The sequence below is a fragment of the Anthonomus grandis genome, chromosome 6 (genome assembly GCF_022605725.1).
Source record: "Anthonomus grandis grandis chromosome 6, icAntGran1.3, whole genome shotgun sequence".
Taxonomy (NCBI): domain Eukaryota; kingdom Metazoa; phylum Arthropoda; class Insecta; order Coleoptera; family Curculionidae; genus Anthonomus; species Anthonomus grandis.
Genome location: NC_065551.1, coordinates 5,064,144 through 5,078,355, shown reverse-complemented (window position 1 = coordinate 5,078,355; position 14,212 = coordinate 5,064,144). Strand labels below are relative to the sequence as shown.

The window sequence follows — 14,212 nt, the reverse complement described above, 5'->3', positions numbered from 1 at the left end:
TTTTTTTTTTTTTTTTTTTTTTTTTTTTTTTTTGGGTCGGTGGAGAAATTCTTTATGAACACCACTGGTTACGCGGCGCCGCCCCCAGTAGTGTGGGACTCAGTGTCCAGTTTGTCTCGTCCTATACCCACTAAAACTCCACCGCTGGGTGGTGCCTTGTGGCTCCCTACACTGCGGTCTGCTAAGAAGCAGTCCTATTGTGTCCCATATGTTTAGTCCCACAGGTTCAATTCTGTAGCTTCAAGGAAGTCCAGGACTGTGCCCAGTGGTAGATTTCTTATACCCTCTGGTGCGGGTTTCTCTTCCCCCAGGAATGTTGCCCTGGTTTGATTAAATGCTTCACAGAAGCACAGTATGTGAAGAGTTGTTTCGTCCTCCTCATTGCATGCAAACTTACCTTATTAACCCTGGAATGCTACACTTATTTCCGACTCTGCAACTGCTGCACAGGGATACAACCGTACCCCAAATAAAACACGTCGTATTTTAGAAAAAACGAAAAATTTATTCACTTATAGAAAAATCGAGTCTCTAAAAACACTTTTAACGCACATCCATAATAAAATGTTCATGCGGCACACACTGAGCATATTTTTTTTTGATGTTGCAAACTCACGAACTTTTTGCATACAGTACAGCTTACTCTCGATTTTCGATCCTCTCTTCTGGGACAAAGCACACACCTACCCACTGTTGTTGTAAGCCTAGTAGGTACTTCTTCTGAAGTGGTTATCTTGAGGACCCTACATATAGTTTCACGGAGTTCGCGCCTCAAAGTTGGAGCTTCCAAACGACTCATCATGTGCGGTCTGACCAGGTCAAGGGCAAGCTTCTCGAAGTATTCTCTCCTGTGCTTTACAATTTCTTTATTCACTTCACCAGAGCCACGCAAAAGAATCATTGAATTATATTCCAGAATATCCAACAAATTATAGAACAGACATAATGGCCAGCGACGTGTTTTTCTACCAGTAGAATAAGTGTGGCACAACTGGTCTAAAGTATCCACTCCTCCTTTTGTAGAATTATAAAATTGAATAATTTCTAGTAACTTGGTCGTAAATGGCTCATCACCTTTTTCGTGCATTGTCGAAAGCATAATTACTGCTTTTTTAGCACTCTTGGGTGGACAGTATGATAACAGTGTCAGATTGTAGCAAAACATGGCAGAATTTTGATTCCTTTCCTTGAGTTCCAAAAACGACTCAGGAATTTCTTTTTTATTTCTTCTCACAGTACCAAAAATGGTAATTTTCCTCTCCAAAAGATGTTTCGCGGTCTCAATAGAAGTAAACCAGTTATCCATGGTCAAAATTGACGAAAAACAAAGAAAAACACAGTCACGGTCTCACAACATGTAATTAAACGGGCTACACGTGTTTCGCTCTAGTTAGAGCATCATCAGGCCTAAAATAAAAATAATACTTAATCAAAACTAAAAACTTACATAAAACAATAAAAAAAAAACCTAGAAGCTATATATGGCTTCTAAAGGTTAAAAAAAATTAAAAGTATATAGGTTTTTCTTGGTCAAAACTCCGGTCATTTTCATAACACCGGCATAATAAAATAGCCGAAAAGTGCTTGGACTTTAATGCTGTTTGTATCCTTATTCCAAGAGGGTCTCTTACCTACTGGCGTAATAACAGGTCCATCAGTATCTTAGTCATCGTTGTTATTTGAATATTTCAATCGTTGAACTTGGATCTCGTTATTAGTATATTGGGTAATTTTATCGAGATTTTCTTGAGTAAAACATAATTTCCAAGCTTCAGTTCCCGATGTTATATGTTTTGCTTCGTTTTTGTTTCCAAGTAAATGCAAAACCAGATTTCGTTTTGGTGTACGATGAATCGCGCCTTTCTTACCTGACCACATAAACCCATTTTTACCCCTTAATTTGGTAGGCACTGGTAAAATTTCTACCATATCTATGTTGATCACCTGTATTTCTGCCAATGGTATATTGTCATCTTCCGAATCTGTATCAGATGGAAAGGTATCCTGAGTCTGTTCTGGTGCAATAAAAGAATTGAGATTGATTTGATTGCCGCGTATTTCATCCTCTTCTGGCTCCTCTCTAAAATCAGGTATAACGGCATCTTCCTCCTCGCTGTCATCCGAAAAACTGTTGTGAATCAGATTCATAGAGAATGCGATGAATTTCTGCGACATCTTCAGGCTTTGTTAGGTCGAAGAACTTTTTCTGTCCAGCCATTATTCGTGCAGTCTAACAAAGAAAATCAATAATAACTTAAAAATCAAAGAAAAATATAATAACTTAAAAAAAAACTAAAATATTTCCAAAGTATTATAGACATATTTTAGAAATATTTTTCAAAAAAAAGATACTTACTCATATGTATAGGATTAGTTATGGGTAAATTCAATATGTACATACGGTTTCAATGATCCCATATATAAAGGCTGCCAAGTTTCACAAATTAAAACTCACTATTTTTTATGACTTTGAAGATTTTCTTTGACTACCAATTTTTAATGCTCACTTAACTAAAGCTGGCCATATATCCCCATTATAGCCGTTTATATATATTTCTACAACTAACAATTTAATAATTTTTTATCAAATAACTTTCGTTTGTACAGGTTTGCAGCCATCTGAAATCAGTTAAGATATTTATTATTAATTACATAAAAAAGTTTTGAAAGTTACAGCCTTTCATTTTTTTTGTACATCTATCAATTCAATAATTTTTTACCAAAAAACTTTCATTTGTAGAGATTTGCAAGCATCTAAAATCGGTTTAGATATTTATTATCTATTATAGAAAAAAGTTTTATCCAAATCTTTTGGGAATTTCGGGAGATACGGGCATTATATTGATTAAATAACAGGGAGCGCGGACTATAATTTGGTCGCTACACACATTCCGATGACGTCATACAATTACCTTACCGGGCTCAAGGTAGCCATCGCTATTTCGTTTCTGAACGCGCCCCTGCTTTATAAATTTATCCCTCCATTATTTTAATAGATCGTTTTCATTGGAAGTCGTATATCAATGTGATCAAAACAAAAATATGTCAATTCGTTATGTCAAATGTTGCCAATACTGTGCTCATTTCACGTTTTTGGTTTTTTTTTTAAATTTTTAGCAGTTCTTAGAGGTTTTCTAGCTATCATATTACGTTTTATTTATATATGTAGAGTGAAAATATAGGCTCATAAATATTTTCAGAAGAAGAAAGCTACCATACTTGCAGCAAGATGACTATTATAGTGTTTCTAATTGATACCTCAGCTTCCATGTTTCAAAGGTATTTATTACTGTTTATTTTTAAATTTTCCCACAAAATAAACTAAAAATTAGCGTTGTTCGCTCTTTTTAAAGAATTTTAAACAAGAGACATTTTATGGTACCTTCTTTATTTTTGCTATTGCTCTTTATTATTTTCTGAAACATTTCACATTTTACTTAATGTTTTAATTTTAAGGTAAGTTATTCAAATTTAAATATATTTGAAAAATAAACATTACATATAATGAGTTGGAATTGAAGATAAATGTTCACTACACTAAATGATACATTTATCTTTCAAATGTTTTATGAAATAAAACTATAAAATTAAACTGCACAAGAAAAGTGTCAAAACTAATAAAAATTTGATATACTAATGCCCTAAATATTAAACATAAAACAATACAACAGTTGACCAAAATGTTTATGAAAAATATTCCTGTAGTGAATAACATGATTTTGTGGTTAATACCCTCTTAGGGCTGATCTAAAGGTTGTCAAAGATTTAGTTTCCTTCAACCAATATGACTTCTTTTATATCAAGGGCCAAGAAATGGTTTGAGGGAAATAAACTTAGCTTGAACAAAGGCAAAACTCAGAAGCTAATTGTGTCAAGTAATCCTCAAGTCCAAGGCGGAGAGTGTGTTAAATTGCTGCATTTGATTGTGGATGATGGGCTAACATGGCTATACTCTATTTCAGAAGTGTGTAGAGCAATAAAACCTCATTAGGTATGCAAAAGTGGTACCTGGTGATCCACCAATATTTTATGCCACTACCTTAGTTGGGTATTAGTTTCAATGTAAAATTCTTTCTTTTCGTTGATTGCAGGTAGTGCCACCCGGTTTTGGGTCAATTTATGAGTTTTGCCCATTGTTACCCACTGATAAACATTGAAAACGGTTCGCCAAAGGCGTGCAACTGGGACTTGTTTTTTACCTTATAATTAATGTACTTAAATGCTATTTTATTTTAGAAAGTTACTTTTGTTTAAATGGAATAATATATTTTTTTCACAAATTTATTGAACATAATATGTAGAGTAAAACAGTTGAAAATGTCACTTTTGGATCTGGCACTTTTTGAACAGTGTATAACAATTTTAAATTATAATAGATTGTAGTCTTCTTCGTCATCTGACGAACTGTCATCACCTCTTGACATTATAATTAAAGGATCGACTGTCTGATCGATGAGGTTGTCAAGATCCCACATTTTGTCCTCTTGCTTAATTACATGCTGGACTGCTTTTCGCCAATTCTCTGGTGTCGCTTCCGTAATGGCTTGATCAAACAGTAGCTTAACATCTTTCATTTTAAAAGTCGTGTTTTGTCTTGCTACAAATCCTTTTACCTGCGCCCATATCAGTTCTATAGGATTTAGTTCGCAATGATATGGCGGTAAGCGCAGTACAGTTATATTATATTTTTCGGCTATATCTTCCACGGCGTATTTCATGAAACGAGTTTTGTGTAAGTTTGCTATTGCCAGCAGTTCTTTTTTTATCAAATTTGCTTCAAACGCAATACCTTTTGCAGTCAGCCAATCGATAATTTCTTGCTTTCTCCAACTTGAAGTTGGCGTCTTCTCTATTCGCCGTGAATGATAGCTTGCGTTATCCATAACCACCACCGAATTAGCCGGAAGAAATTTTATCATTTCACCAAAATAGTCCTTGAAAACGTCTGAGATCATGTCTTCATGGTAATCTCCTGTGCGAGTCGACTCAAAGATTAGCAGACCTTCTTTTAAAAATCCCTCTTCGCTTCCAATATGTGTGATTATAAGTCTTTTTCCTTTTCCCGAAGGTACTTTAATACCCGTAGACAGGCCTTCTATGAAAGCTTGGCGAGCACTGGTTATATTTTTGTCTTGCCACATTTTTTGGACTATATAACCTTCGTTAATCCACGTCTCATCGAGATAAAAAACTTTCTTTTGCTCCCTGCGGTACTGCTTGATACTTCTCAAGTATTGTCGTCTCCAACAAACAATTTCGTCGCTCTCCAGTAAAAGTGCTTTGCGGTTATGCTTTTCCCAGGCAAAATCCATATTTTTTAAAGTTTTCCATAAAAGTTTTCTACTTATCAACGGAAGACTGTCATCTCGGCCAAGCTCCATTAAAATTTTGTCTAGGGTGGGTATTTCCTTTTTAAAATAAAAAGAGTGAACTTTTCTTCGAATTATACATTTAGCATTTTCATCAAGGACTTTTGTAGGTCGTCCTGGCTTTTGCTTGGGAGATTCCACTTGACCTGCTACTTTTCTTTCCCGCAACAATTTGAAAATGGTGGACTTTCCAATTCCACTCATTCGAGAACATTTTTCAACAATTTCTTGCACAGTAAAACTAGGGTAATCGTGTTTTATGCAATCATGTACATTTAAAATAATAACTTTTTCACTCAGCGATAGTGGAGAATTTTTAGTACATCTTTTCGTTGGACTGAATACCTCCATTTTTTAAATATTGGGATAATAATATTGTGATTACACTACAGCGTAGCAGTGACTACTAACGTTTAAAATATGATTTAAAAGTATTTATAGTCTGTATATATTACCTGACCCCATTTTTGCATGTTACAAAGCGTTAAAAGATAGGTACCTATACAAAAGGATTAAAAGTATTTATTTAGTATTTAATCTCTTTCAAAATAAAGGCATTTAATCCGTGAAAATTAAATTCATAAATATTATAAGTACCTGCGCCTATGAACTACCACGAAATGTAGCCAAACAGAACGGAATTCCCCAGTTTATTGCTCTATACACTTCTGAAATAGAGTATAACATGACTTGATCTCCACCCTCAATTGCTCTCGGTTAGCATATGCTGATGACCTAAAGCTTTTCCATAGGATTGACTCTATAGCAGATTGTGGTCTACTGCAAGAGAACATGAATGCTGTACACCATTGGTGCACTTTGAACCGGCTTAACCTTAATGTTTCCAAGTGTAATGTGGCCAGCTACTTTCGTATCAAAAGTCCAATTGCCTTTAATTACTCAGTTAATGGAGAGTCTCTGGCAAGGTCTACCTGTTTCAAGGATCTTGGAGTCACCTTTGACCAAAAATTTTCTTTTATCCCTCACATCGAAGATACTGTTTCTAGAGCTACTCGCATGCTAGGCTTTATTATTAGAAATTGCAAACTTTTTTTGAACACTGCCACTGCCAAAACGCTCTACTATGCATTTGTTAGATCCAGGCTGGACTACTGCTCCCTCATTTGGTCTCCCATTTACAACCAGCACATTCACCTATTAGAATCAGTCCAACGGCGATTCCTTAAATGTTTGGCATTTAAGGATGATGGAGTCTATCCTCCAAGGGGTTTTGACCATAACCTGCTGCTCTCTAGATATACTGAACGGTCACTTGCGAAGAGGAGAGAGATGCATTCGGTGAAATTCTTGTTTAATTTACTTAACCATAAAATTGACTGCCCATCCCTTTTGCAAAGGATTTGCTTTCATATACCACGCCTAGGATCCAGACAGTGTCCAGCTTTTAACTTGGACACAGCCAGGTCCAACATTCTGTACCAGAGTCCTATTTACTTTATGTGTCAAAACTTTAACACTATTGCTGATTCTTGTGACATTCACCATGATGATTTGGCACTTATCTTGAATCACCTGCGTATGGTCGGTGGGGGAGGCTAGGTTATTTAGTTTTTAGTTATTTAGTTTTTAGCTTGAATACATTTATTTACTAATTTTTTTTTTTTTGGTCTTTTGATTTAAATTAATTCTTGATTCTTATCCTAATTTAGTGTTGATTTTTTATTATTTATTTTCTCAAGTTCACTACTTTTTTTTTTTATTATATAGCAATTCTTTTATAGTTCTTTTATAGTTTAGTTGCATGAATCTAATACAATTCATGCATTCGTACATTTATATATTTAATTGATTTTCCTGTAACTGGGTATATGTAACCTGTTGGAAATAAAGCTTATTATTATTGTCCATATACAGGGTGTCCCGGTTTATGTGGGAAATCTCTCGAATCCAGGTAGAACATCGAAAAATAATACCGAACATTCTTATAAAAAAAATTCCTACAGGCCTTCTTTACGAAGATACAGCCTCCTAAAGGACGCTGCTGGAAATTGCTTTTTCATAAATTACTTTTAAACTACCCGGTAAAATTTAATAAAAATTTTAGGTGATGAACACTATTGAAGTGGTGATCAACCTCTTAAAATGACATCCTTAAAATACATTTACCTTGTTTACTTTACTACTAGGACAAGGTTGTACACTTTAATGTGTATATTTTTAACACCCTGTATGTTAAAGTCTAAAAAAAATAAATTTGGATACCTTGAACCCTAGGCTAAAAAAAAAGGTACTCTTGTTCATTATCTATAAAATGAACCATTTTGGAGAAAAAAGAAATAAATGAGCCAATGTTTTTTTTTTAATTTCTTTTAAATGAGATAAGTACGCCAGTTATTCGAAGACCAGAAAATTTAGATGTAAGTCATTTAATTAAAAAAAAATACATGTTCCTAAAAATACAGTGGTGTCCTAAAAATACTTTTACAAAATATTTCTTATTTATTATACGTTTATTCCTTTTTTGTTATTCTTAAGATAAAAAAAACTAAAAAAATAATGTAAACCAATTGTATTGCACCTGATTTATTTATCCGAATTTTTGCATTTTTGAAAGCATTATTGTTACAAACGTTGCTATACTCCAAATTTAGCAAATACCTATCATTTAAACCTAATCTTTGTCAACATATATGGTCTTGTAATCCATTGGAAGCAAAAAGATTGTACGAAGAAAGATTTCCCAATCACATTATTCTGGATCAGAAAACATTTCAACGTATAGATCAACGTCTAAGGGAAACTGGTAGGTTTCTGTTTTCCACTTAATGAGGTAATACTATTAAATTTCCTTAATGCAATTTTAGGATTTTTTGAAGAAAAAAAGAATAATGGTGGTCATAGGAATAATATTCTTTAACTGCCCCTCAAAAGATGTAATCCTAGAGTCAAAAAAGCTTATCTGTCCTGACAGACCATTAGCACTTTGAGCCATTTGTGTAATTGGCTCATTAATACCATAATTGGTATGGTGGAATGGGACTGAAAATATTTCTGATTGTCTATTCAATCTGGAAGGCACCCTAAGTTTAAAAAGAGACAATAACTCGGGACAATCTATAGTAGCATTTAAAACCTTATGCATAAAACATAAGTCAAGTATAATGTTCATAATGTTCTTCGTGACTCTAATGTGGGTAAGTTCAGGTCATCCCTGACCCACTGATAGTAATACTCCTATCTCCTGTAACCACATCTAAAAGCAGCCACCCTTAAAAATTTATTTTGAGTTTTTTCAATCTGCTCAACTTAGCAGTTATATGACGGGGACCACACAATTGAGCCATACTCCAAGATGGGCCTAACAAGAGAGCAATAAAGTAATCTAAAAGTAAACAAAGACAAATCAGTTGTAGACCGTTGGATAAAACCCAGCATTTTCATTGCCCTACCAGTCACCTGATTGATGTGACTTTTAAAAGACAACCTGGAGTCAATAAATATTCCTAAGTCAGAAACCTCTGTTTTGACACCAATTGCTACATTATTTATTTTATAAAGAAAAGCAATAGGGTTTCTTTGCTTAGAAAATGTAATCTTATGGCACTTATTGATATTAAGGGACATTCTATTCAAGTGGCACCAATCAAAGAACAAATTAAGGTCTTTTTGCAGGAGCACAGCATTGGAAAAGGATGTGATAGGCCTAAATAGCTTCACATCATCAGCAAACATTAGCACACAACAATTTTTAAGTTTCCAAACTAAATCAATCAAAAAGAGGCAAAACAAAACAGGACCTGAGTGAGAGCCCTGTGGCACCCCAGATGGCACCAAAATTTCAGAGGAACATGTACCTCCAAGATTAACAATCTGGGTTCTACCTCTGATGAATCCTGAGATCCACTGAAGAAGAGGCCCCACAATACCTAAAGCCCTAAGCTTCTGCAAGAGTACCCCATGGTTAACCCTATCAGCCTAAAAGCCTTGGAAAAATCTGTATATATTGAGTCAACCTGAAGTCCCTTCTCCAAGCAGCAGTAGAGATAGTTGACATACAGCACCAAATTAGCATCAGTAGATCTGCCTTTTATAAATCCAAATTGCTCAGGATTAAATAAAGATTTAAAACTCCAGGCAATCCTATGACTGACCAGGCAGTCAAGCAGCTTTGGCAACTCAGATTGGTTACACACAGCCGGATAATTGGAAATTTCATTTCTACTACCAGATTTAAAAATGGGTTTTAGAAAACTTCTCTTCCAGAGAGTGGGATAAGAACCAGTACCTAGAGATTTGTTAAAAATGAACAGTATTGGTTTCGTAAGAACACAAACACATTTCTTTAGGAAGAATGCCAGAATCCCATCTGGTCCAGCGCAGTACATATGGTACTTCAAGAACAACTGTTGTACCCATATCACTTACAAAAAGTGGGTGCACTACTGCCCACAGATTTTGCTCCTAGAACACACTTCGCAAACTGGATGTTAGATCAGCAGCGAAATAACCCTAACTTTATCAGCACGATTCTTTTTACGGATGAAGCAGGGTTTACCAAAAATGGAATTGAACACTTACATAACTCGCATGTATGGGCTGATGAAAATCCCCGTGATACTATTATTTCTCATCATCAACTTCAATTCCAATCAATAAATATCTGGGCAGGAATTTTTGGCAATTTTTTGATTGGACTATCTGCCACTACATGTAAACGGAGAACTATTTGGAGTTCCTCCAGAACAATCTTCCAGATTTATTAGAAGATTTGCCCCTTGCAACCCGCCGAGATATGTATTTTATGCATGATGGAGCCCCACCCCATTTTAGCCTTGCTGTAAGACACCACTTAAATAATACTTTTGAAAACCGTTGGATAGGTAGGGGACGACCTCTTGCTCAGACTGTTGCTTGGCCTCCTCGGTCTCCCAATCTAATGCCATTAGATTTTTATCTATGGGGTCACCTCAAAACCTTGGTGTATTCCACCCTAGTCGATATTCGGGAAGAACTGCTCCAAAGAATTACATTCCATTGCCATCCAAGCAAAGCAAAATGACCTCTGGCCCAGATCTAATTCCTAGTTTTTTAGCTAAGGACTGCTCTGTTGCACTTACAGACCCTCTGCTCCACATTTTTAATCTGATCCTTAACACAGGTATTTTTCCCAATATCTGGAAGCAAGCTAAAGTTTGCCCTATCTTTAAAAAGGGCGATGCTGGAACAATAGAGAATTACCGCCCTATATCCATTCTGTGCAATTTCTCAAAGTTATTTGAGTTGGCTCTCTATAAATTAATTTTTCCCAAGGTTAAGTCCATGCTGGCCAACGATCAACATGGCTTTGTTTCTGGCCGCTCATGTACTACAAACCTAGCATTCTTCTCTCAGTTTGTGTGCGAAGCACTTAACGATAGAAGTCAAATCGATGTTATCTACACAGACTTTCAAAAGGCTTTTGACCAGATTGACCACTTCATCCTATTAAATAAGCTTGAACGCCAGTTTGGATTCTCCGATCGCTTGATAAAGCTCCTTAACTCCTATTTAGTTGACCGCTCTCAGTTTGTAGTGGTCGAAGGCTTTAGATCTGCTTGTTTTTCACCCACCTCTGGAGTTCCTCAGGGCTCGAACTTGGGCCCCCTTCTCTTTAACGTTTTCGCTAATGACTTGATCTCCACCCTCAATTGCTCTCGGTTAGCATATGCTGATGACCTAAAGCTTTTCCATAGGATTGACTCTATAGCAGATTGTGGTCTACTGCAAGAGAACATGAATGCTGTACACCATTGGTGCACTTTGAATCGGCTTAACCTTAATGTTTCCAAGTGTAATGTGGCCAGCTACTTTCGTATCAAAAGTCCAATTACCTTTAATTACTCAGTTAATGGAGAGTATCTGGCAAGGTCTACCTGTTTCAAGGATCTTGGAGTCACCTTTGACCAAAAATTTTCTTTTATCCCTCACATCGAAGATACTGTTTCTAGAGCTACTCGCATGCTAGGCTTTATTATTAGAAATTGCAAACTTTTTTTGAACACTGCCACTGCCAAAACGCTCTACTATGCATTTGTTAGATCCAGGCTGGACTACTGCTCCCTCGTTTGGTCTCCCATTTACAACCAGCACATTCACCTATTAGAATCAGTCCAACGGCGATTCCTTAAATGTTTGGCATTTAAGGATGATGGAGTCTATCCTCCAAGGGGTTTTGACCATAACCTGCTGCTCTCTAGATATACTGAACGGTCACTTGCGAAGAGGAGAGAGATGCATTCGGTGAAATTCTTGTTTAATTTACTTAACCATAAAATTGACTGCCCATCCCTTTTGCAAAGGATTTGCTTTCATATACCACGCCTAGGATCCAGACAGTGTCCAGTTTTTAACTTGGACACAGCCAGGTCCAACATTCTGTACCAGAGTCCTATTCACTTTATGTGTCAAAACTTTAACACTATTGCTGATTCTTGTGACATTCACCATGATGACTTGGCACTTATCTTGAATCACCTGCGTATGGTTGGTGGGGGAGGCTAGGTTATTTAGTCTTTGGTTATTTAGTTTTTAGCTTGAATACATTTATTTACTAATTTTTTTTTTTTTTTTTTTGGTCTTTTGATTTAAATTAATTCTTGATTCTTATCCTAATTTAGTGTTGATTTTTTATTATTTATTTTCTCAAGTTCACTACTTTTTTTTTTTTTTTTTTTATTATATAGCAATTCTTTTGTAGTTCTATTATAGTTTAGTTGCATGAATCTAATACAATTCATGCATTCGTACATTTATATATTTAATTGATTTTCCTGTAACTGGGTATATGTAACCTGTTGGAAATAAAGCTTATTATTATTATTATTATTATTATAATATAAAAAACAATCTTGGGTTATTGTGGCGAGTGCAGCAGTCCTCGATTCGTCGTGCCCGCGAATGTGTTAGAGTTCATGGAGCCCACGTCGAACCTACTTATGAAGTTTTTAATAATTAATAATTGTTTATTGCTCGTATTGAAGAATTTAACTTTTGTTTACATATTTGGTTTTTGGCATTTTTTTGTAAGTTGTTTTTTCTAATTTAAAAACATACACTCATCATAGGTTTTTTTTTTTTATTTTTTTGTAAAAGTATTTTTTAGGACACCACTGTATTTTTAGGAACATGAATTTTTTTAAATTAAATGACTTACATCGAAATTTCGGGTTCAAGGTATCCAAATTAATTTTTTTTAGACATTAACATACAGGGTGTTAAAAATATACGCATTAAAGTGTACAGCCTAGTCCGCCCCTGGTAAAGTAAACAAGGTAAATGTATTTTAAGGATGTCATTTTAAGTGGTCCCTAATAGTGTTTATCACCTAAAATTTGTATTAAATTCTACCGGGTAGTTTAAAAGTAATTTATGAAAAACCAATTTCCAGCAGCGTCCTTTAGGAGGCTGTATCTTCGTAAAGAAGGCCTGTAGGAATTTTTTTTATAGGAACGTTCGGTATTATTTTTCGATGTGTGATGATGTTCTACCTGGATCCGAGAGATTTCCCACATGAACCAGGACACCCTGTAAATAGCTTATGCAAAAAACTCTCTTCAAGCATATTTCTTCTGAGACAGCTTAGATGCTTTATGGATATAGGCGGTCTTTTAAGTGCATACTATGCATTTTTTTATTCACACATTTCATATGGTGTAATTTTATGGGGTAACTCTTCTCACTCATTAAGAGTGTTTCGACTCCGGAAGAGAGCTTTAAGGACGATTTTAAATCTTCACTTTAGGGAGCACTGTAGACCATTTTTCATAGAATTAAAAAGTTTAATCCTTGTATATACATTCTTAAATGTCTTGTTGAAATTCGTAAAAATAAAGATAGTTAGTAGATACTATTGACTATCGACTAATTGAAGGGAACGTTTAGCCTGTTTATTTACTGAATTCGAGTTTATGAAAAAATTATTTTTGTGCCAAAAATTGTCTGTGAAGTAAGTATACATAAAATATATTATACGTATTGTATAATTTATATTATTAGTTATATTTATTTTAACTAATAGTTTTAAAGACATTCATTCTTATGGAGTGCATTTTGTGTGGAAAATCAATTGATGAATTACAAGACGAATCGGTGGTTCATAAACCGACAAAACAGGGCCTACAAACCATCTGTAAGGCTGCTGAGAAAAGACTGGACACTTGTGGACTACACATTTTAGAAAGGAAGCAAGCTATTTTAGATAGTACTTTAAAAATTAAGTTTCATAAAAGCTGCCGAAAAACATATAGTAGTAATATAAATATTGCTTCAGCACTAGTACAACCGACAAGGAAATTGTTTGCTCTAAAACCACTAGAAGTAACACTGGTTCATTTGATATAAGAAGCATGTGCTTAATTTGTAACAAAACTGGACCTAGAAAAATTAAGCAAAAAAAGGAAAAGTTAGCTTTGGTACAAACAGGTGAGTAAAATTTTATTTCAAACAAGGTAATAAAATTAAACGAACTGATAATAATTTAAACCGTGTTTATCCATTCGATACAATTTTTTACTCAAACCTAAAAATATCAAATTGACAAGTTATCCTATTGTATTAAACGTTTTATGTCAGACTTGGTATGGTAGTCGGGATTGTTTAAGGTTACTGTGGGTCCATTTGGTTGATTTTGCGAGTCCGGAGAGGCCCGGATTTTCTAATTCATTCGAATGTAAAATAAGGCGAAATTCGTACAAAAATCGTTGATATTTGGGAGAATTTCACAGCAGTTCGCAATCTTAAATTAGCATTGATTCCGCTTATGGTTTAGTGTTTAGTTATATTTTTTTTTGTTCTAGTTCCTAGTACAGCTATAAGACCTTAACCTTAACAGTTTTTTTACTATT

General features: G+C 34.9%; 1 protein-coding gene across 2 annotated transcripts in view; it reads left to right on the top strand.

The window, feature by feature from the left end:
* Positions 1–3,044: 3,044 nt before the first annotated feature.
* LOC126738015 (integrator complex subunit 6) overlaps positions 3,045–14,212 on the top strand; it is a 169,288-nt gene continuing 158,120 nt past the window's right edge. For both annotated transcript variants that reach the window (XM_050443175.1, XM_050443176.1), the window contains exon 1: positions 3,045–3,279. In XM_050443175.1, the coding sequence (XP_050299132.1) occupies positions 3,230–3,279 (50 nt within the window). In that variant the 5' untranslated portion in view covers positions 3,045–3,229. The remainder of the gene's footprint in view (positions 3,280–14,212) is intronic.